This window comes from Microtus oregoni, unplaced genomic scaffold (assembly GCF_018167655.1).
Source record: "Microtus oregoni isolate MIOR12 unplaced genomic scaffold, Mior012 000029F_ref0000214, whole genome shotgun sequence".
NCBI classification, from domain to species: domain Eukaryota; kingdom Metazoa; phylum Chordata; class Mammalia; order Rodentia; family Cricetidae; genus Microtus; species Microtus oregoni.
Genome location: NW_024543088.1, coordinates 23162787 through 23182161, shown reverse-complemented (window position 1 = coordinate 23182161; position 19375 = coordinate 23162787). Strand labels below are relative to the sequence as shown.

The 19375-nt window shown below is 51.6% G+C and overlaps 1 protein-coding gene across 10 annotated transcripts; it reads right to left on the bottom strand.

Annotated features, from left to right (window-relative positions):
- Window positions 1–6: 6 nt before the first annotated feature.
- Vwa5b2 (von Willebrand factor A domain containing 5B2) lies at window positions 7–16162 on the bottom strand. Of its 10 annotated transcripts, none has more exons than XM_041678071.1 (22): window positions 16080–16162; window positions 15480–15568; window positions 14868–15109; window positions 14496–14644; window positions 14244–14414; window positions 11692–11923; window positions 11373–11530; window positions 10311–10442; window positions 9956–10080; window positions 9428–9583; window positions 8553–8663; window positions 8265–8473; window positions 8071–8182; window positions 7411–7596; window positions 3653–3830; window positions 3256–3572; window positions 2651–2840; window positions 2197–2550; window positions 1412–1549; window positions 1249–1329; window positions 938–1173; window positions 7–853 (listed from the first exon to the last, which is right to left on the bottom strand). In XM_041678071.1, exons 4-22 carry the CDS (start codon window positions 14632–14634, stop codon window positions 305–307), a joined length of 3774 nt encoding a protein of 1257 aa, XP_041534005.1. In that variant the 5' UTR covers window positions 14635–14644; window positions 14868–15109; window positions 15480–15568; window positions 16080–16162; the 3' UTR covers window positions 7–304. The 10 variants fall into 10 exon arrangements, with proteins under 10 accessions (XP_041534005.1, XP_041534004.1, XP_041534009.1 ...); XM_041678070.1 differs by lacking the exon at window positions 16080–16162 and adding an exon at window positions 15739–15851; XM_041678075.1 differs by lacking the exon at window positions 16080–16162 and adding an exon at window positions 15739–15851 and having other exon boundaries at window positions 938–1149.
- Window positions 16163–19375: the final 3213 nt, after the last annotated feature.

Sequence of the window (19375 nt, the reverse complement as noted above, 5' to 3'; positions counted from 1 at the left end):
GCCACCACTGCCCGGCTTATCATCAGGCAGTCTTAAGAGGCACTTTATTGCATAGGACTTGGGGCTGTAGCTCTCTCCTCTTCCATTGTCCTATAGAGAGCTCAGAGCACATGGGAGGGGTGTGTGTGGGAAGAGAGAAGAGAGCACAGGCAGGCACTTTCTGTGATGGCAGGGGTATTCTGGGGGAGGGGATGAAGCGCTGGAGGACAGCAGACACCAACTCATTCTTTCCCAGCACCAGGAGACTGGCCCTGGGTGGCAGTGACTTTGTGTTGGGGGTCACTATCCAGAGCTCCAGGCAGCCTTACACGTTCGCAGGGCTGTAACACAGCAAGTGTAGCTGCAGATTCTGGTCCCAGTGTCGCAGTAACAGGAAGAGCCCCCGGGCGGCAGCTTTGAGGGCAGTCAGATCAAGGCCATCAGGCAGGTGTTGGGCCCTCAGCCAGCAGTCGGCTTTGGAAGCTGTCAGTTCCCACTCGCCAAAGGCAGCTGCGCAGCGGTGCTCCAGCCATGCCAGGGCCACTGCTGTGGCCCAGGTGCGCCCCCGCAGATCAGAGCTGCCCTGCCTTTCCATTCCTTCTGAGACCTCAGTATCTGAGCCCCGTCCACTGTCTACTTGGCCTGGACCCTCAGAGCCTGAGCTGGGGGACTGGCTGCAGGAGGCTGTGGCACTGTCACCCTGGCCAATACCAGGGCCCAGAAGTGCCCAAGGAGATGAGGCTGAGGTGGGGCTGAGACTGGCACGGTGTGCAGCAAAGGGTGAGGCCCGGCACAGGCGCTCCTGAGGAATGCATACAGCGGCACAGAAGGGTTCATCCAGGCGGAAGGAGCCTGGGGCCTCTTGCAGTCTCACCTGAGGAGAGAAGAGGTGGGGGGAGGGGAGCTGAGACAGAGCTCTGACTCCAGTGATGCCACCCTCCACCTCCCCAGTCCTCACCAAAGGCAGGTAGTCATGGTTGCTGCCATCACTGTTGCTGTCACTAGTCTGGCCCTTATTGGAGCTGCAGAGTCTGCGATGACGACCTAGGCTGAGCCTGGAAGTGGCCGAAGGCTGGCGGGGCAAGCCATGATGACCTCCAGTGGGGGATCTGGGCTCCCCCAGTGCTGATTTGGAGTTGTCATTGTCATTTAAGTCCAGGTCCCAGGCACCTACAGAAGAGCCTCCCTGATGTCCTACAGAAGGGTCACCCAATACCAGCAAGAGGCCTAAAGGCCACTTGCGCCCAACCCACTGCCCTTGAGCCATACCTTTAGAGTGGACTGCTGTAGGCAGAGGAGCTGCAGCCAGATGGTCTTGAGAAGCAGACGGGCCTGAGAGCTCAGCTGGATCTGCAGGAGTACAGAAGTCAGTTCCGCTGGGTAGCCAGCGAGGTGAGGTCACACCCTCGAGGTCACCAGGGAAGGACCATACCTGAACTCCACACCTGCAGGGCTCCAGGCAAGACTTCCCTAGTGGAAGCATCTATAGCAACAGGGCAGGTAAAGTGGGATGGGGCAGAGCTGGCCTTGCTTGTCTGAACGGCTCGGAGCCAGGACCTTCTGACTCGGCCTGTGAATCAAAGCAGTGGCATGCTCAACTCCCACCATCTGTAGAAAGCTGCATAAAAAACACTGGAAAGCAGGGCTGGAGAGATGGCTCAGGGGTTAAGAACACTGGCTGTTCTTCTAGAGGTCCTGAGTTCAATTCCCAGCATCCACATGATGGCTTATGACCATCTATAATAGGATCTGATGCCCTCTTCTGGCCTGCAGGTGTATATGCAGAGCACTCGGATATAAAATTAAAACAAACAAAAACCTAGAAAGCCAAAGGTGGATTTAATCCTGGCAACGTATGTGGGTGTTTTGCTTGCCTGTGTGTCTTTGCACTACATACATGCTAGTGCACATAGAGAAGAGGGTGTCAGGTCCCCTGGAATTGGAGTTACAGATGGTTATGAGCCACCATGTGGATGATGGGAATTGAACCTGGGTCCTCTGGAAGAGCAGCCAGTATTCTTAACCACTGAGCCATCTCTCAACCCTAGTTTCCGTTATTTTCACTTTTTCTCATTACTCCGCAAAATTTCTTACCCTGTCGGTGTGGTGAGTCACCTCACATCCTTTGTGACACAATAAGGAAGAGAGTGTCTTAACACAAAGAACCATGCTTTCACTATTTTCTGTCCCAAGCCTCTGTGCCTAGTAGCAACTTACCTTGCTCAGCTGTGGTTTCAGCTCTTCCACGGAGAGCCAGCTGTTCGTTGTCGCGGACCACAGAGGCTGCAGTAAGCCTATGGAGTGCCTGATCCCATGCAGCTTCTCTTCCGGGGAGTGATGTAGGCTGTGAGTCATCCCCAGGACCCCAGAGCTCCTCCAGCCCTGCACCCACCTCCCAGCACATTGGCTGTTCCCCACACAAGGCCCGGATCACCACATGACAGCGTGGAGCCTGGGGGGGCAGAGGCTCTGCTGGAGCGGTTTGTTCCCCATTGGGTGGCACAGCCTTGAATAAGAAAGGTGGTTCCATCAACATATCCCAGTCCAAGGGGGCTGGGGAGAGCAGGTTTCCTGGAGAGAGATGTCGGGTGTAGGCAACATGGTGCACTGTGCTCCACGTCCCCACGGCTTTGGTATCAGAAACCCAGCTGATAGGGAATCCAACCCTTACCTGAATCATCTAGGCCCTGACCCAGCTGTTGTCCCTGCTCAGGGCCTGATCCATCTCGTATTGCATCTAGAGAGGGGTGCCGGGGTCTACCAGGAACTGGGTTTGCCCGGCCGGAGGGAGATGAGAGACTTCGCCCAGCCAGAGCTGCTCTGTGCCAACGACCCAGCACCTCAGCGCTCAAGGCTCCCACCTGTGTGAGATGTGGAAGGTCAAGGAATTCAGTTTCTGGCCATCGTAAAGTTGGCAGCTGCCCATAATTCTGTCCTCCAACTGTATTTCCCACTTTGGGTTGTTTCTTGAATATAGATAGATAGATGGTAGATAGATAGATAGATAAAAATATATTCACATACATACAAGAATCTCATCTTTTAACTTGCTTCTTGGCATCCTCACCTTCCTAACTCCCTCAAACAGCCATTCTGACGCTGAGCAGTCATAATACCATGCCCCTGTGTTCTTCACTGGTTGTGATAATCATAGACGTAGAGATTATAGAGACCCATCTATCTCTTTAGCTAGACTTAATAATGAACATTGCACACAGCATGCGGTAAATAAATGTTTGCTGGATACATAATGGATGAATGTGTGCTAGATCTCACCTTGAATGGAGATGGTGGGGGTACAGGCAGGGGGCAAGAACGGGAGCCTGCAGGTTCTACCCAGGTCAGGCTTCGGCAGCCCTGCTGAGAAGGGGGATCCAGGGGAAGGCTACCATTGGGAGAGCCAGGTCCCTGGGAGCCTGGGGACTCGCTGCTGCAGGTGGAGCCCGGGCCTGGCTCAGGGCTGGCAGAGCAGTGGGTAAGCACATACTGCTCCCGGATGTATGAGGACTGGAAGATGCGACGCCATATAGCTGTGTCAGATGAGGGGTTGGGTCCAGGGTCCGTGACAGGGTCTGTCAGAGCTTCCACACCTGCTGGAGAGCAGAATGAGCCCAGCCCTCATCCTTCCCCCTGCCCTGTCCAGCACAGCCACAAACACATGCAGGGTACTCACTCTGCTCCGAGTCTCCTGCAGCCCATGGGCTCGACAGCGACAGCTCTGCTGACACCGTGCCTGTTCCCGGTGGCTCTGCGGTGTGTGTAGGCTCGGTGCCAGGGCTGGTGACAGAGAATGCCTCTTCTGGAGATGGGAACACTGAACCGCCCAAGCTCTGCCAACCAGGCTCTTGGCCCTGGGGAAAATGGTATTGAGGAAAAAATTAACTAATCAATACCTTTTCCAAGTGTGTGTGTGTGTATGTGTGTGTATAGTTTTTTGGTTGTTTTTTTTTTCCCAAGACAGAGTCTCACTATGTAGATCTGGATATCCTAGAACTCTCTATGTAGACCAGGCTGGCCTCGAACTCACAGAGATCCACCTGCCTCTGCCTCCTGAGTGCTGGGATTAAAGGCGGGCACCAGTACATTCAGCTCCAAGCATAAATTTAAAACATAGGAAGTAAAAGCTAACAAGTAAGAAACAAGGGCCAGCAAAATAGCTCAGTGGGTAAAGGCACTTGCTGTACAAACCTGACCACTTGTGTCTGAGCCCTGGAACCAAGGTAAAGGTAGAAAGAGAACTGAGAGTACAGTTGTCCTCTGACCTCCACACGAATGTTATGGCATGCATACATCCACATACACTCACGGAAAGAAAAGTGGAATAGGATTTAAAGATCCTTTTATGATGATGATGATGATAATGGATGTGTTTGTATGTGTGCACAAGCCACAGCTCACTATTGGAGGTCAGAGGACAGCTCAGCTCACAGGAGTTGCTTCTCTCCTACCATGGGGATTGAACTCAAGTCATCAGTCTTGGCAGCAAGTGCCTTACACACAGACCTGAACAATGACAATACTAATTGCCAATTCTGCTAAGGTAGAAGGAAGAAATCATACCAGTTCCCACTCCTAGACAAAGAACTATAGGCAACTAACGATTGCTGGGAGAGGGAAGATCAGTCTCACCCAGGGACGAGTCCTCTAATTAGTCATCCAATACAAAGTGGTCAGCCTTGAACTCATAAGCACACAAACAACTTTAAACAAATCGAGCAGGTTGTATTTATATAGTTATGTATTTATAAGCATATAACAATAATAAAAGGCCTTCAATTTGGGAGAAAGTGGAGAATTGGAGGGTTTGGAGAGAGGAAATAGAAGGGGAGAAGCAATGTAATTATATTTCATTAAAAATTTAGCCGGGCCTTTAATCCCAGCACTCGGGAGGCAGAGGCAGGTGGATCTCTGTGAGTTCAAGACCAGCCTGGTCTACAGAGCTAGTTCCAGGACAGGCTCCAAAGCCACAGAGAAACCCTGTCTCGAAAAAGCAAAAAAAAAAAAAATTTTAGCCGGGCAGTGGTGGCGCACACCTTTAATCCCAGCACTCGGGAGTCAGAGGCAGGCAGATCTCTGTGAGTTCGAGACCAGCTTGGTCTACAAGAGCTAGTTCCAGGACAGACCTCAAAGCTACAGAGAAACCCTGTTTCAAAAAAAATTTAAAATAGCCAGGTGGTGGTGGCACATGTCTTTTAATCCCAGTACTTGAGAGGCAGAGGCTAGAGGATCTCTGAATTTGAGGCCAGCCTGGTCTCTAGAGTAAGTTCCAGAACAGTTAGGGCTGTTATACAGAGAAAACCTGTCTCAAAAAAAAACAGAAAAAAAAAAATTCCAGGTGGTAGTGGCACACACTTGTAATCCCTGCACTCAGGAGGCAAAGGCAGCTAAATCTCTGAATTCAATGCCAGCCTGGTCTATAGAGCAAGTTCCAGGACGTCCACGGCTGTTACACAGAAAAACTCTGTCTCCAAAAACAAATAAAAAGCCAAAAATTTTAAAAATTAAATATGAAAAATTTACAGAGATCCGGGCAGTGGTGGCACACATCTTTTAATCCCAGCGCTTGGGAGGCAGAGACAGGTGGATCTCTGTGAGTTCAAGACCAGCCTGGTAGCCGGGCGGTGGTGGCGCACGCCTTTAATCCCAGCACTCGGGAGGCAGAGGCAGGCGGATCTCTGTGAGTTCGAGGCCAGCCTGGTCTACAGAGCTAGTGCCAGGACAGGCTCCAAAGCCACAGAGAAACCCTGTCTCGAAAAACCAAAAAAAAAAAAAAAAAAAAAAAAAAGGCCAGCCTGGTCTACAGAGCAAGTTCCAGAACAGGCTCCAAAGCTACACAGAGAAATCCTGTCTCAAAAAAAAAAAAAAAAAAATTAAAGAAAAAACAGGAGGCTGGAGAGTTGTGTCTGTGGTTAAGAGCAGTACCCAAGTCTGATTCCCACCACCCACGTGGTGACTCACAGCCATATGTAACCCCAATTCCAGGGGAACTGACACCCTCCACAGGCGCCAGGCCCACACTTGGTGCACATACATAGGTGCAGGCAAAACATTCATACACATAAAAAAATGTAAAAAGTAAAAAGGAGCTGGAGAGATGGTTCAGCAGTTAAGAGCACAGGCTGCCCTTCCAGAAGACCCGGGTTCAATTCCCAGCACCCACATAGCTCACAACTGTCTATAACTCAGAGGCTCCAACACTCTCATACAGACATGCAGGCAGAACACCAATGCACATCAAATAAAAATAATTGTTTTTTAATTAAAAAAAACAAGTAAAATGAGGCGGGTGGTAGTGGTACACTCTTTTAATACCAGTACTTGGGAGGCAGAGACAGGTGGGTCTCTGAGTTCAAGGCCACCCTGGGCTACAGAGCTAGTTCCAGCACAGGCTCCATAGCTACAGAGAAATCCTGTCTTGAAAAACAAAACAAAACAACAAAAATAAAATAAATTGAAGCCGACATGTTAACCTTGGTGGTAATAAAGCTGTTGCAAACCTGAGCTGCAGATTTGACCCTGAGCTTCCTGGCCGCCTAGCAAAGGACAACCAGGAAGCATGCATAGTTCCTCTAGAGAGATTTTCATAAAAAATAACAGTCGCATCTCAAAGCCCTGTGTGCCAAATGTCTGCCAAGAGTGCTCAAAGAGTTCAAAGCCAGACTGATCTACCAGAGTTATTCCAGGACAGACTCCAAAACTACAGAGAAATCTTGTCTTGAAAAACCAAACAAAATATAATAATTTTTAAAAATTCTAAAAAGAATGATCCATGCAGTGGTGGTACCTGGTGTTTTTAATTCCAGACCTCTGGAGGCAAAGGCAGAAAGATCGCTGTGAGTTTAAGGGCAGCCTGGTCTACAGAGCTAGTTCCAGGACAGGCAGGGCTACACAGAGAAACCCTGTCTCAAGGCTGGAGAGATGGCTCAGTGGTTAAGAGCACCGACTGTTCTATCAGAGGACCTGGGTTCATTTCTCAGTAGCCACATGGCAGCTCATGGCTCTAATTCCAGTTCCAGGGTTCCCAACAACCCTCATACAGATATACATGCAGGCAAAACACCAATGCACATGAATTTAAAAAGACGGAAGGAAGAAAGAGAGAGAAAAGAAACCCTGTCTCAAAAAAGGAAGGAAGAGAGAGAAAGGGGGGAAAGAAACCCTGTCTCAAAAAAGGAAGGAAGAGAGGAAGAGAGAGAGAGAGAGAGAGAGAGAGAAAAGAAACCCTGTCTCAAAAAAGGAAGGAAGAGAGAGAAAGGGGGGGAAGAAACCCTGTCTCAAAAAAGGAAGAGAGAGAGAGAGAGAGAGAGAGAGAGAGAGAGAGAGAGAGAAGAAACCCTGTCTCAAAAACCCAAAAAGAAAGAATGACAGGGAAGGAGATACAGGGACTTCAGTTCCAGCAGGCCCACCTAGCACACCCCAGCCCGGTCCTACCCCTGGAGCACGGGACCGGAAGCCATCCACCCTGAAAAGTGAGCAGTAGCCGAGCAGCTGGTCCCCAGGGTACAGTGTTGGGATCTCCCGGGGGGTCAGCAGTGCCTCCACAGCATCAGGTACAAACCAGTCCACGGAGATGTCACTCAAAGCAGGTTCCAGCGCCTTCCGCAGAGCCTGCACCAGCTGCAAGGAATGATGAAGGACATGGGGGAAAGGGATGTCACAGACAGACAGAGCGTGCAGGATGCCCTTCCCCCAATGTCCTCTGCCCTGAGCTGGGGCGGGGGGGGGCATAATCAGGCTGGGGTCAGGAGGAGTTGGGGTGTACCCAAGCAAAGGAACTGAGTAGTTGGTTTGTGTCCTGGCCTGAGCTTTGTCACACAGGTGGCACAGACTTGAAGATGAGGCTCCTTTCAGGTCATAACAGTAAGACTCAGGCTGGCCAGAGGCTGAGTCCCTATTCCTCAGCCTTCCACAGCCTCCCTCCCTCCCTCCCACTAGTACCAGTAGTTCCCCTAGCTGGTTTCTTGGGGAGAGAGACTGACAGAAGTCCAGTGAGAGTGCCAAGCTCACAGGGCCTAGCCAGGCTCTGTTTCCGAGGACAGTTCTGGAGAAAGACCTCCAGCAGCAGGAAAGCGAGCATAGGCTCCCACTCACCTTAGGCTGCAGTCTCTCCCCAGGCCTCAGGAAGTAGGCCTGCCCCCTGCTGAGGACAGACAAGCCGTGGAGCAGCTGGTGGCAGGCAGGTGCCAAGGCAAAGGAGAAGCACCTGGCAGGGAGGGGAGCAGCTGTGACACTCACGAGTACCTTAGGGGTGTCACTCTTAGCCACTTAGAGCTGCCCTCTCTAACCTGGCTGCACCTCTGTGCCACCTCATCAACTCCAGGGCTTGGTGTGTCGTGGCAGCCATTGGTGAGGCGGCAGTGATCAGGAAGAGCTGTCGAGGATGGGCCCTGTGCTGGGGTTGCCCTAAGGCCCAATCCAGCACAGCCAGCACATCAGGGGGACCGCCAACGGCCTGAAGAGTCTCGATGCTCTCACAGATGAGCTGCACGGTGTCCTGCAGAGAAAAGGCTTAGGCTGGGCTGGGGTGAGCTGAAACATCTCCATGAAGCCCCCAAAGCCTGACACATACTCACATCACCGCAAGGCCGGCTCTCTGGGAAGAGGGGCTGTACCGATGTCCCAAATGTGGCTAGGTTGACAAGTGTCTGAGCTGGGAGGGATTTTACAGCCAAAACGATGGCATCCTGGGGAAAGCCAGGATGAGAAGCATGAGCCGCCCCACCGGCGGGTAGAGAACAAGGAACCCCAGACTGCTTCTCTTCTCTGGGTTATAATTAAGTGGGGCTGCCCGAGGTCATGAGAGATGCCTGGAGCATGTGAGTACGTGGTCCCTAGAAACACGAGGGAGCCTTGAAGAATATGAGAGACATTTGGGTGTGGGGTGCTCTGGTGGATCGGTGCCTGTCAAGTTTTCGTCTCTGTGCCTGGCTTGCAGAGTGTGACCTTTAGAAGAGACTCTTGAAGCCGGGCAGTAGTGGCACAGGCCTTTAACCCCAGTACTTGGGAGGCAGAAGCAGGTGGATCTCTGTGAGTTCAAGGCCAGCCTGGTCTACAGGAGCAAGTTCCAGGATAGGTTCTAAAGCTACAGAGAAACCCTGCCTTGAAAAACCAAAGAAGAGACTCTTGAGCACACCTTTAATCCTAGCACTAGGGAGGCAGAGGCAGGTGGATCTCTAAGTATGTCTAGTCTATGTAATGAGCTTCAGGACAGCCAAGGTTATAAATATGGAGATCCTGTCTCAAACAACAAAACGAAACAAAAGGCGTGGCTCCTGGAGTCTGGGAGAGAGACCAGGTGTAGGGATGAGGCGGAGGTAGAATCTGGCCCCTCTCTTGTAGACAGTAATGCTAAACAACAAGGGAACCCCTGACCTCGAGAGACTGCCACAGCCTACCCCAGCCTGCTGCTAACCCCCAGCCCCGTGCCCACACATTGAACCCCACAGGCCTTGTGTACTGCGCTGCTGCCATCTAACAAGAAGAGGAGCTCCCGCGTAGCTGCACTCAAGTGTCCGGGCTTGGAGCTCAGGTCTGGGCAGAAGCGCAGCACCAGCACGGGGTTCAGCAAGATGTCCTTATGGAAACGGCGCTGCAGGAACCACACCTGAGCACAGGAGCCGGAGTTAACAAAGCCAGGTGCTGTGTAGCTACGACTGAGCGCAACAGGGAAACCCAGCCTTGGGGCGTTTTCTTTTCTGTCCTATTCACCTAGAGGGGTCTCTTTTTTGTAGCAATTTAATGACATCATGGCTTTTGTCTGCCTACGTTAGACCCGCTCCCACCCTTGGAGACCTATCGTGGAGGGATCCACACAGGGTTTCCTGGGACTATTGGTTACCCTCTCTGTGATGGTGGGGTACTGCAGCGAGAGTGTACTGAGAACAGAGGTCCCACTCGTCCTGGCATAGGTTCATCTGCCTGCTTTTCACGTGCAGTTTTAGCTAGCTCCCAAGCGTGATCTCATAGCCGGCCATACCTGCCGTTCGCCATCACTGTCTCTTCGCTGCAGCCGCTGGAAGTCATGACGGGCCCTCACTCGGGCCTCGTATTCTGCTGAGCTCAAGCTGCCAGCCTCCAGCATCAAGTGTGGCCGATGGGGCTCTGAGAAGAAGAGACACACCTCTGTCAGGTGGCCCCTGCCTCTGAACCCCAACTGCCCAGCCCTCTGTCTTCGGAGCACCCCTGCAAGTCCTCCCTCTTTGCTTCACGGGACCCATCCTCCGAGATGACTAGGTCCATCTTGCCTGGAGTTCTAAACTATAATTGAAAACTGCTTCCCATGTCTTTCATTAGCATAGCAGAGCTGGCCCGGCTTGTGCCCCGTCTCTCACCACTGGGGTGCAAGAGGATCTCCAAGGCGCGATCACATGGATGGCCCTCTGCCAGTGTGACACAGATAGTGTCTGCAGAGCTGGCATGAGGGAGGGCATCGGCACGCAGGGCGTGAGAGGGACTCTCTAGTCCTGAGGAACAGAGCGGTAAAGATGAGTCAGAGCCCCTTCACTCAGGGTCCCAAGAGCACAGGTAATGGTGACTCTGGGCAGGGATTGTGGCTGGGTTAGCTATGTTCCAAGTCTGGTCTTCAGGCTTATATGGACAAGGAAGGCTACAACTGCTTACAAGGGCTGGGATGCGGGTTCCCAGTTCTGTGCTTGAACTGGTCAGAGGGTTACATATTCAATTAGCATCCTCCCCCCACCTCTTGCACAAAGAAAATCTACTCTGTTACTTGGACCACGGCCACTGTTAAGTATCGCTCTTTTTTTTTTTGTTTGTTTGTTTGTTTTTGTTTTTCGAGACAGGGTTTCTCCGTAGCTTTTGGTTCCTGTCCTGGAACTAGCTCTTGTAGTCCAGGCTGGCCTCGAACTCACAGAGATCTGCCTGCCTCTGCCTCCCGAGTGCTGGGATTAAAGGCAGAGAGCCACTGCCCGGCTCTCTGTAGCTTTGGAGCCTGTCCTGGAACTAGCTCTTGTAGACCAGGCTGGTCTACAGAGACTTGCCTGCCTTTGCCTACTGAGTGCTGGGATTAAAGGCGTGCGCCACCACCGCCCGGCCCAAGTATCACTCTTGACATATGTGAATGGAGTAGTATATAAATGGATTACATTGATAAAAAATAGTGTGGGAGCCAGTCTGGCACAGGTAGTAGAGGCAGGAGGATCAGGAATGGAAAGTCATCCTTAGCTATGTAACAAGTTCAAGGCCAACCTGAATTATATGAAACCCTGTCTCAAACAAACAAACAAACAAGCAATACCAAAAATACTATTTAGAGGTTCCCAAGACAGGCCTCTGTCTTCTTTTTAACCCCTCTTCTCTCACCTATGAGCTGTGAATTATTTCCCAGTCTGCCACACTGAGCAGGGTGGCCAGGTTAGGCCAGAGACACCTACCTGCCAGTAGACATGGCCCAGTCACCAGCATCTCGAAGGAGAAGGTGTATGGAGCAGGACAGTGGGCAGGGCCTGAGAACACGTCCGGAGGGGCAGTTGGTTGCTCCCAGGCCTGCCCTTCCTCCTCAGGGCTGCTTACCCCAAAGCAGCTAGTGGGGCTAGAAAGGAGCATGAGGAGGGTTGTTGGGCTACTGTGAAGGTCACAAGCCCTTCTGGCTGACTGATTCCCCCCCCACACACACTCTTCTTCACTCTGCCCATCCCTGGTGCCCCCTCACCCTCACTAGACCCAGAGAAGTTGAGGGAGGAAGGAAATCACCATAGGCCCAACCTGTCGTCACAGAGCCCCGGAGACCTGGGGGACCCTGGCAGGCCTGGCTGGGCCAGCGGGGTGAACACGGTGGGCAGGGCCACATGCATCACCCCATCAGGCCTGGAAGGCAACTCCCGGCTGCTGCACAGGGTCACTGTCATGGTACCAGCCGCAGCAACGAGGCCAGTGGGCAGCACCAGCGTGGACCGGGCTTGGGCCAGATCCAAGACAAGATGACCTATGATAAGTAAGGAAAGGGGTCAGAGAATGCTGGAAGCAGGGAGGTTGGGGAACAACAGTGGGAGGGGTGGAAACTGAGTCACCACAAAGTCTGGCAAAGCAGGACTTTGTGTAGTTGGCGAGAACATGAGACAGGGTGGCACGTGAAGTGAATGGTGGCAAGAGTGTCCAGGTGATAGAGGGATCTGGGGTCAGCAGACAAGAGCACAATGACACCACAGTCAATGGAGGACTGAAGAGGGCCGCATCTTCATTCCTAAGGTCCTGGAGAACCCTTTCCTCCCTGTCTGCCCTTCCTGTTCAACCTTAGTTTGCAATCACCCCCAAGACCCTACCTTGTGGACAGACACCTCCCTCTAGATTGGGAACCCGATGTGTCTCAAACCCTCTATTCACAACCAGTCCAGGGTCCCCCAGGTCCCCTAGAGTGGCTCCTGAAGTTTCTACTCTCAGAGAGGTTAGGGGCAGCAACTGCTTAGAAGCAGTTTGGAGAACATAGAGCAGCGTTCCCACACAGAGCACAGGCTCTCTTTAGAATGGAGGCTTCTCTGAGGACTGGTGGGGTTGAAGCGTCACCGCTGCTGGCTGTACCATCTACAGTCTGGCCTCAGTTTACCTTGACAGCCCCACTTCGCCTTAGCTCACAACAATCATTTGTTCATCCTTGCCAGAAATACTTGCTGAATAAGTTAAAGGAATAAAAAGATAAAAAGAAGGAAGATAAGTAAAAAAAAAAAGTAGGCATGAGAGAAGAGACAGAAAGCGAGAGAGAGCAAGCCCAGCATGGTGGCCCACACCTTTAATCCCAGCATTCAGGAGGCAGAGGCAGGTGGATCTCTGAGAGTTTGAGGCCAGCCTGGTCTACATGGTGAGTTCCCGGCCAGCCAGAGCTACTTGGTAAGACCTTGTCTCAAAAATAAATAAATAAAAACAACCGAACAAATAAGAACAGAGTGAGTTGCCCCTCCGCGCAGCTGAGGGTGATGCAGTGAGAAGAACACAGGCTTTGAGCCTGAGCTCCGTGACTTCTAATTGTGTCATTTGACAATCCTCTTGGGAGCCCTTCACTTCCTCACACATAAAACAGAGAACAAAATTATATCTCGGAGATTACGGTGAGGAATAAATGAACTAATGAATACAAAGTACCCAAACTTCAAGGGCCACAGCCATCACTTTCATTACCTATAGGGAAGCAATGCACATCCCATACTCTTTGTAAAGAGTATGGAGCTTACAGGCTTCATAAGCTGAGAATCCTTTGGGCTCCTATATTGGTATCATCTTTTTTATACCATCACCCCTAACCTCTACTTCAGCAATTCCTGCTCTTCCAGTTAAATGCTGGCTCCTCTTTCTGGAACATTCCTGGGGCCAGAACCAAGACTTTATTGTTGCTTCTACCTGTCTGTGAGGCTTAATCCAACTCTCAACACCACTGGATTCTGTCCCTTTTCTTACCCGGTAGACGTATGGGTAAGACTCGGAAGAGCATATAAATGAATAAACAAAAGGACAGGATGCAAACCACAGAACATAGCACAGGGCGGAACTTTCATCCCCTTCGGCACTCACTGGGTCCCTTTGTCCCAGATTCTGTGTTAGGTAATGGGGCCAAGAGATGACCAAAGCACAGCCCTGAGCACAGGTGCTAGTGCTGCAGGAGAGAGAGACAAGCAGAAGCCGTGACAGTTACTCTCCCTCTATAGCGCTTCTGGCTGAGGAGCAAGGGAGAGAGTGCAATCAGTAATTTGTGGAGGATGAGGGAGAATTTCGTAAGAAGCATTTGAGCAACTCCCAACGAATAAGCACAAAAGGGCTAGTTAGATCTGGAGATGCTGGAGCAGGAATGTCTGATAGCTGTTGCAGGAGTACTGTGATATCTGGTACCCCAGCGAGGCTAGCAAGACAGAGTGAGAACCTGGTCTCTTAGGCAGGGCTTTGCATTTGATTCAGGAGCTAGTCAGTTCACACTGGGGACTTGGATCATGTGTATAGCCAAAGAGATAAGGGACTGGGGAGCGCTCCCTTGGGAAAGAGAGTTCTCTGCCACATCCTAAAGAGATTACGGCCACCTGGACAGTAGGGGTAGTGTCTGGCTGCCTGGCTGCAAGCCTCTGACTTGGCCTGGGTCACATTCTTCCAGCACCAGGTCCAGGTCAGGTGTCCAGTCCATGATTATAGGATAAAGGGATGAATCAATGGATGGAAAATAAAATCGGTGTCTGGAAAAAGAAAGAAGATGGGCGGGAGGCACGAGGGTGCAGGAGCAGTGGCTGGCATTCGAGCGTGCGGGTTCGGGCTCAGAGTTTACTCACCCTGTGAGCAGCGGCGGGGCAGAGAGGTCCCCAGTCCGGGGCCCAGAGCACGGCAGCAGGGGGCCTGCAAGCGGCGCCGGCTCTGCAGCTGGAAGGAGACACGCCGTCCGGCTGCCTCTGCCTCAAAGCCAGATACCACCTCCGCCTCGGCCAGCGGGTACACGAACACGCCTGCAAGCCGGATGGGGCAGATGCGCTGTCAACCCCCCACCCCGACCCTTGCTACCTCCCCTCGCCCGCACCAGGCCTCACCATCCACCGGTTGGGGCTGCGGGTTGTGGTAGGTGAGCCGAGCCCGCAGGCTGAGACAGGGTCCCTTGGCGTAGGCCCGGACACACGAGTCAGTGAGCGGCAGCGGCGTCCAGCTGGAGGGGCAGTACAGGCCGGGCATGGTGCCCACCCTGCGTGAACAGGGGCTGGATGAGGGGCGCCCCTCCTTGCGTCCTGAAGGCTAGCTATGCTACCCGACCCTAACTATGGCTGGGGACTCTGGAGAGCAGAGGGCGCAGGGCTGAGCCGGGAGGGAACCCCCTTCCCGCCCCCTCCCGCCTCCAGGTAGACAGGTGGCGGAGCAGATAAGAAAGGGGGTGCGGGGATGGCAAGATGGGCATCCTCGCCTGTTACCTGGGTAGCCAGAGGGTAGGGCAGCTCTTGGCAGCGGGGGAGTGGAGGGTTAATGGTTAACCCTCCCGTCCAGGCGCCCGCCAGTCCCCCTGCGGGGATGTGTGTCGGAGGTGGGGGGGTTCCACAGCTGTTCCTGCACCTTCTCGCGGCCTCGCCACCGCCCCCGTACCTGCCCCCTTCCTCCGGGCTCCCCACGGCTGCCAGCTGTCGGAAGTGGCGCGTATGGAGAGATGGAAGATACCCTGGAGAGCAAAGGTTTAAAGGGCCAGCATCGTTCCAGGCCGCCCCTAGCTCACAAGGGTCCCCAGGGCCCGGGTGAGACAAGGGCTGCAGTCTTTATCGCTCCTTGCCTTGAGACTGGAGTACTGAGGGAGGCTGCAGGCTGGCTTGGAAGGTTGCAGTAGGAAGAACAAGAAAGGGACGTGAAAACGCGTCTGGGGAGGTCAGATGTGCAGAGGTGTAGCGGGCAGAGGGAGTCCATGTGATCTGTCTGGAGCGCCTCTCCCTGCCCAGGCTAGCCTGACACTAGACGACTGCTAAGGTAGCCACCAGGGATGCTACAGGGTGGGTCTTGGGATCACCCCCCCCCCCCTTGGGCAGTCCAAGCCTCACCGTCACTTCTTGGCGGAGTTGTGGGCGTCGCGACCAGACTAGAGTGGGTGATGCCTCCTCTGGGCTCCAGGCTGCCCTTGTCCCTGCACCTGCAGGGTCCGATTAGGAACTACAGCTGAGAGCCGGTGAGCCGGGAGACAGACGCCAGTCCGGCTGCCGGTCGTCCCACCCGGGTTCCCAGGGGCCGCCTGTCCCGCCCGCCTCTGCCCCGCCCGCCACTGTGGTGGGGGCTGCGGCTCCGCTCCTTTGGGCACCGTACCCTTTCCGCGTCAGCCCAGGCCGGCGGAGCCCGGCGAGACTCCGCAGTGCAGAGACAGCATCCCAGCCGCTGCACGACCCCCACCAATGCCAGAATGAGGCCTCCGAGGCCCCACCTCTCTCCATCCTTCTGGAGGAGGTAGGGAGTTTCGTGAGCAAACCAGGGCGGCCGAGTCTGCAAACACACACCCCCTTCCCAGCACTGCAGTGGTCCACCCACCAGCACCCCGCCCTTGGTGGACTGCCATTCACTGCAGTGACCCTCCCTCGTAATTGCAGCGGAAACCAGCGTCCCACCATCTAAGCCTGGTTCCCGCAAGAAATAAAATTCTTCTTAGTTACCTAGAAACCTCCCCTTTCGCAGCATGTGCCTTCGTTTAACTGAACTCCGCTCAGTCGAAGCTCCCCATTACTGCCGCAACGGCCCCACCCGGAAGCAGCCTGCTCTGCCGTCACTGCGTTTTTTCCCTTTCTCTGCTGGGAGTGGGGAAGATGTGCAGGATGGTTTGCTTACTCAAGGGCCTTGAGAATGAAGCCTTCCTGCTTTCCCAGGGGGCGCGGACTGTTCCTGTCACAGCAGTGACCCCCGCCCCCACCATCAGCGGAACACCTGAGGAAAAAACATTGTTGCATGAAAAATAGGTCCCTTGTTATTTGCAGGATTCTCGTGTGTTTGAAAGTATCCCACGGCGAAACGTTAGGAAATTCTGTAAGATTTTCCCCAGGACCTTGAGAGAAGAGTCTAAGAATCCAAGTCCGGGAGTCCAAGTGAGAGGATGCTGTGTTTGGGTTCACCCATGCAAGCACTCTGAAAGATGCCCTACTCCAGCTCCGCAAAGAGAAGGAGAGTTGTGGGTGGGAGCAGCCGGAGGGAAATGGCTTTTTCAGTCAGACCCGGGCGTATCCACTCCCCGTTTATTAACTCTATTCAGCTAAACCCAGTTTCCATCACCATGCGTTCCTAGGAGTAACCCTTGCCTCTTTGAGCACCTGAGCCCTTCTCTTTTGTTAGTAGGACAGAAACAGCTTGGCCTTTACCTGTTGAGCCATTTTCCTGTCCCATCCCCCTTTAGGTGTTTTTGTTGTTGTTTTTGTCTTTTCTCTGTGTAACAGCTCTGGCTGTCCTGAAACTCATTCTGTAGAGTAGCATGTAGCATGCTGGCTTTCAACTCACAGAGATCTGGCTGCCTCTGCCTTCTGAGTGCTGGGATTAAAGGGATGTGCCATACCGGTAGTAAAACCAGGCTGACCTAAAATTTGAGGCGATTCTCTAAGCTTAGCCTCTCTAGTGCTGGGATTACAGGTATGGATGGGCCAGTGTAATTTTTGTTGGCTGTGAGACTGAGGTAAAGGGATTTTTGTTTATTTCTTTGTTTTACATATGGAGTCCAATAGCTCACACTATTTGTTAAAAATACTATTTGGAGCCGGGTTATGGCTACTTTCAGCACTTTAGGCCGGCAGATCTCAGAGTTTGGGGTTAGCCTGGTCTACACAGTGAATTCCGGGACAAGATAGCCAGGGCTGCATGCAGAAACCCTTATCGAAAAACAAAACAAAACTATTTGGGGATTGCTCAGTGGGTAAGGTAAAGTGCTTACTGGCAAACCTGACAACGTGAGTTTGACTTCTGGGACCCCACATGGTGGAAAGAGAACATTTATTTCTACAGGGTATGTGAATGTTTCTGTATGCACGTGAAACGCAGGACATGCATGTATGCACGTGGTGCCTAAAGGAGCCAGAAGAGGGCATCAAACTGGAATTTTGTACGGCTGTAAACCATCATGTAAGTGCTGGGAACCCAAACCTGGTTCTCTGCAAGAACAAGTGCTTTTAACCCCTTAGCCATCTCTCCAGCCCCAAATATATGCAATTTAAAGAAAGTTTAATACTATTTTTGGAAGGCAAAGACAGGAAGATCTTGACTTTGAAACCAACCTGGACTATATGAGACCTTATCTTAACCAAATAAAATACACAAAAATAAAATGCTATCTTTTCCTCTATTGAACTGCCCCTGCGTCTGTCAAAAATAAGTTTGTGGGCCTATGAGATAGTGGCTTAGTGGGCAAAGGCTCTTGCTGCCAAGCCTGACAACCTATATGTCCCCAGAACCTATGTGGCAGAAGAATGAATACTGTGACATCATGTGCACCTCCTCCACAAATATGCTCGTAAAATAAGTAAAATGCTGGGAGCTGGAGAGATGGCTCAGAGGTTAAGAGCACCGACTGCTCTTCCAGAGGTCCTGAGTTCAATTCCCAGCAACCACATGGTGGCTCACAACCATCTGTAATGAGATCTGGTGCCCTCTTCTGGCGTGCGGGCATACATGGAGGCCAAACACTGTGTACATAATAAATAAATAAGTCTTTTTTTTTAATATTTTTTATTTATTTATTATGTATACAATATTCTTTCTGTGTGTATGCCTGCAATTGCCGGGAATTGAACTCAGGGCCTTTGGAAGAGCAGGCAATGCTCTTACCCTCTGAGCCATCTCTCCAGCCCCAATAAATAAGTCTTAAAAAAAAATAAGTAAAATGCAATTTTCAAACTTCTTAATTAAAAATCTTCTCATTATGCTTGTCTAAAGGTAGTTTTTAGTTTTCCTGTTTAAAAATTTTTAATGATTATTTTTGTTTTATGTCTATTGGGTGTTTTGCTTGCATATACATCTGTGTGAGTTACAGACAGTTGTGAGCTGCCATGGGAGTTGAACCCAGGTCCTCTGCAAGAGCAGCCAATGCTCTAACCAGTGAGCCATCTCTCCAGCCTTAGCTTTTTGTCTTCTGTGATGCTTAGATATTTGTTATTTTGCCCAGATCACAGTTTTGCTTACTGAAGATAGATAAGGCAAGAAATTGTGTAAAATGATTTCCCTATTCTTGCTTTTCAAAATAATTTGAATTATTTTAGTTCATTTGCTTTTTCATATAAATTTTAGAATAATCTTGATGTACTTTTTTAAAGTTTAATTTATTATTATTATTTTATGTTCATTGGTGTGAGAGTCAAATGCCCTGGAACTGGAGTTACAGACAGTTGTGAGTTGCCATGTGAGTGCTGGGAACTGAACTCAGGATCTCTGGAAGAGCAGCCAGAGGTCTTAACCGCTGAGCCATCTCTCCAGCCCCTTGATGTACTTTTTAAGAGTGGCTTATACATACATTTTGGCTTTTTTTTCCTCATAGAGGTTATCTTTACAAAGTCTTAGCTGGCCTGGAATTCTTGATGGAATCCTTGAACTCACAGACACGCACACATGCATACACGCATGCACATACGCATACACACATCACACCACACCAAATGTACTGTTCAAAAGGATGATAATAATTCATCAGGGCTGGAGAGGTGGCTCGGTGGCTAAGAGTGCTTGCTGTGTTTTCAGAGGGTCAGAGTGGGACTCCCAGAACCCACATGAAGCAGCTCACAACCACCTGCCTGCCAGCTCCAGGAAGTCAGATGCCCTCTTCCGGCCTCCGCTGGCACAGGTGCACAGGTAAATACACAGAAATAAAAGTACATACATTTATAAAAATTAAATTTAGAAGCATTTTAATTTTTTTGCTACTTGTAAAATTGTGTGTGTGCGTGTGTACAGGTGGATGCTGAGGCCAGAGGCATGGTTC

Coding starts and splice junctions, on each gene's coding strand:
- Vwa5b2 (XM_041678071.1), bottom strand. CDS start 14,634: ATGCCCGGCCTGTACTGCCCCTCCAGCTGGACGCCGCTGCCGCTCACT. Junction 7,597..8,070: donor GGGAGAGACTGCAGCCTAAG/GTGAGTGGGAGC, acceptor CATTCCTTGCAG/CTGGTGCAGGCTCTGCGGAA. Junction 3,573..3,652: donor TGCAGGAGACTCGGAGCAGA/GTGAGTACCCTG, acceptor TCTGCTCTCCAG/CAGGTGTGGAAGCTCTGACA.